The 2,194-nt window shown below is 33.8% G+C and overlaps 1 protein-coding gene across 1 annotated transcript; it reads right to left on the reverse strand.

Moving 5' to 3' along the window:
* Window positions 1-745: 745 nt before the first annotated feature.
* LOC139699916 (zinc finger protein 596-like) lies at window positions 746-1,682 on the reverse strand. The gene is made up of 2 exons (XM_071598329.1): window positions 1,176-1,682; window positions 746-1,127 (listed from the first exon to the last, which is right to left on the reverse strand). The coding sequence occupies exons 1-2, from the start codon at window positions 1,680-1,682 to the stop codon at window positions 885-887; spliced, it is 750 nt and encodes a 249-aa protein (XP_071454430.1). The 3' UTR covers window positions 746-884.
* Between the last annotated feature and the right edge of the window lie 512 nt (window positions 1,683-2,194).

Here is a 2,194-nt window from a genome sequence, read left to right on the forward strand (position 1 = left end):
TATGTAAACATACTTTACTTCTTCCAAACCAAATGCTGTGTTCTTAAAGACTTTTTCATCTTGCTTTCCGAGGCATCATGCATTAATTCATTCTCCATCAATTAACATTCATCAAGGAACTGCCAAACTTTTGCATATATTTTCTTCAGTAATATTCTTGACATATAAACCCTGCCCAACTTAGGCTTTCCACAGGTACTGACAAGGGAAAACATATATATTCAAATCTCCTGTGAACAAAAGTTTTTCTCTTGTATAACAAACTTTGCATTTAATGGATCTCTTCATCTTATTCCTCAAGGAAATTGAAAGGAGGTAAATTTCCAGGCAAAAAGGCATGAGACACAAGTGTTTTTCCTTGTACACAGTAAACATAGTAGATAATATTGAGATGAACTTATTAATAACAATCCTAGCACGATTGATGGACAAATGGGTGATATAATTTACACATTGCCATGGAAGCCGTATAATTGATTCATGTATAGGAGATCCCAAAATTGAAAAGTATCATTGTTTGAATTAATGATGAATTATAAGATTATCATGTAAAAAAATTATGTAATTTTAATTCTTACAGGATTAAATTGTTTCTGTTTAGACTAGTTTTATCATAATATACATAACGATGCAGAGATTTTCAACTTTCTCTATTATTTTTATTCAAACAAATTACAGAAAATGGGAAAATAATGACATTTTGATACAAAGTTGTAATTAATGTTTTACAAAGGTTTTTCTCAGAGTGTAAGCAAATATTTGAGAAGGGTTTAAGAATAACATTTAATCCTCAGTAGTGTAATGCACTTTAATTTTATGTTGCCTTGGCCCTCTTCTGTTCATGATGCTCCAGGTAATAAATGATATATCTTACATTTTTAAGATTATTTTACAGGGTGGGTCCTCATGTGTTTGATAAGGTGAGTACGCTGAATGAATGCCTTTGAACAGACATAGCACTTGTGTGGCTTTTCACCAGTGTGTGTCTTCATGTGCCTCTTTAGAACATCCTTGTAGTTAAAAGTTTTCTGACATATCATGCACTCATATGGCTTTTTACCAGTGTGTGTCATTATGTGTACCTTTAGTTTATTGCTCTGACTGAAAGCTTTTGAACAGATGATGCACTTGTGTGGCCTTTCGCCAGTGTGTGTCTTCATGTGCCTCTTTAGAACATCCTTGTAGTTAAAAGTTTTCTGACATATCATGCACTCATATGGTTTTTTAACAGTGTGTGTCATTATGTGTACCTTTAGTTTACTGCTCTGACTGAAAGCTTTTGAACAGATGTTGCACTTGTGTGGCCTTTCGCCAGTGTGTGTCTTCATGTGCCTCTTTAGCAAAGTACTCTTAATGAATGATTTAGGACATATCATGCACTTGTACGGCTTTTCACCAGTGTGTGTCTTTATGTGTTCCCTAAGATAAGCACTTTGGGCGAATGCTTTTGAACAGATGTGGCACTTGTGGGTCTTTTCATCAGTGTGTGTCCGCATGTGCATCTTCAGCATAGTACTCTTAATGAATGCTTTTGGACATATCATGCACTTGTATGACTTTTCCCCAGTGTGTGTCAACATATGGGTCTTGATATAATCACGATCAGCAAATACTTTAAAACATATATCACACTTCTGTCTCCTTTCCCCAGAGTGTGTCAAGATGTGCCTCTTTAAATTCATCTTTCGAGAAAATCCTTTGGAACATAATCCTTTTTCTCCAAAGTATGTCAGCATGTGAATTTTTAGTTCATTTAAATGTAGAAAGTTTTTGGAGCAGAATTCACATTGGTGCTTCTTAAGAGCATGCACCAATTTAATATGACTTGCAAGGTCATTTTTTCTCTTAAAAACCTCCCAACAAACATCACATTTGAATTGAATCACCTTGTTAAGGTGCACATTCATTACATGCTCTTTGAGAAGGTCCCTTTGTTCAAATACCTTGTAGCAAATTTCACACAGATGCAGTTGAGTGGCTGAAGTTTCTTCCCCAGCATCACCTTGTTTTTTATGTTTATCTGAAAAATTTGAAGTATAAAGTAAAGTAGATATTCATTAATAAGTTAATACCTGTGATTAAAAAATTGTTTTCACTAGTTTGGATAAACTAATTAATGTAAATTAATACTTATAGGTATATATGTTCACTCATGTGTGTTCATTCAATCATATGTGTACATAAATGTATAGAA

This window comes from Hetaerina americana, unplaced genomic scaffold, assembly GCF_022747635.1.
Source record: "Hetaerina americana unplaced genomic scaffold, ioHetAmer1.1.p SCAF_98, whole genome shotgun sequence".
In the NCBI taxonomy this organism is placed as follows: Eukaryota; Metazoa; Arthropoda; class Insecta; order Odonata; family Calopterygidae; genus Hetaerina; species Hetaerina americana.

Bases quoted from the DNA above. Each gene is read 5' to 3' on its own strand.
- LOC139699916 (XM_071598329.1), bottom strand. From the start codon at position 1,682: ATGAATTTAAAGAGGCACATCTTGACACACTCTGGGGAAAGGAGACAG. The intron at 1,128-1,175 runs GTTCTAAAGAGG...AGGCCACACAAG, and splicing joins AAACTTTTAACTACAAGGAT to TGCATCATCTGTTCAAAAGC.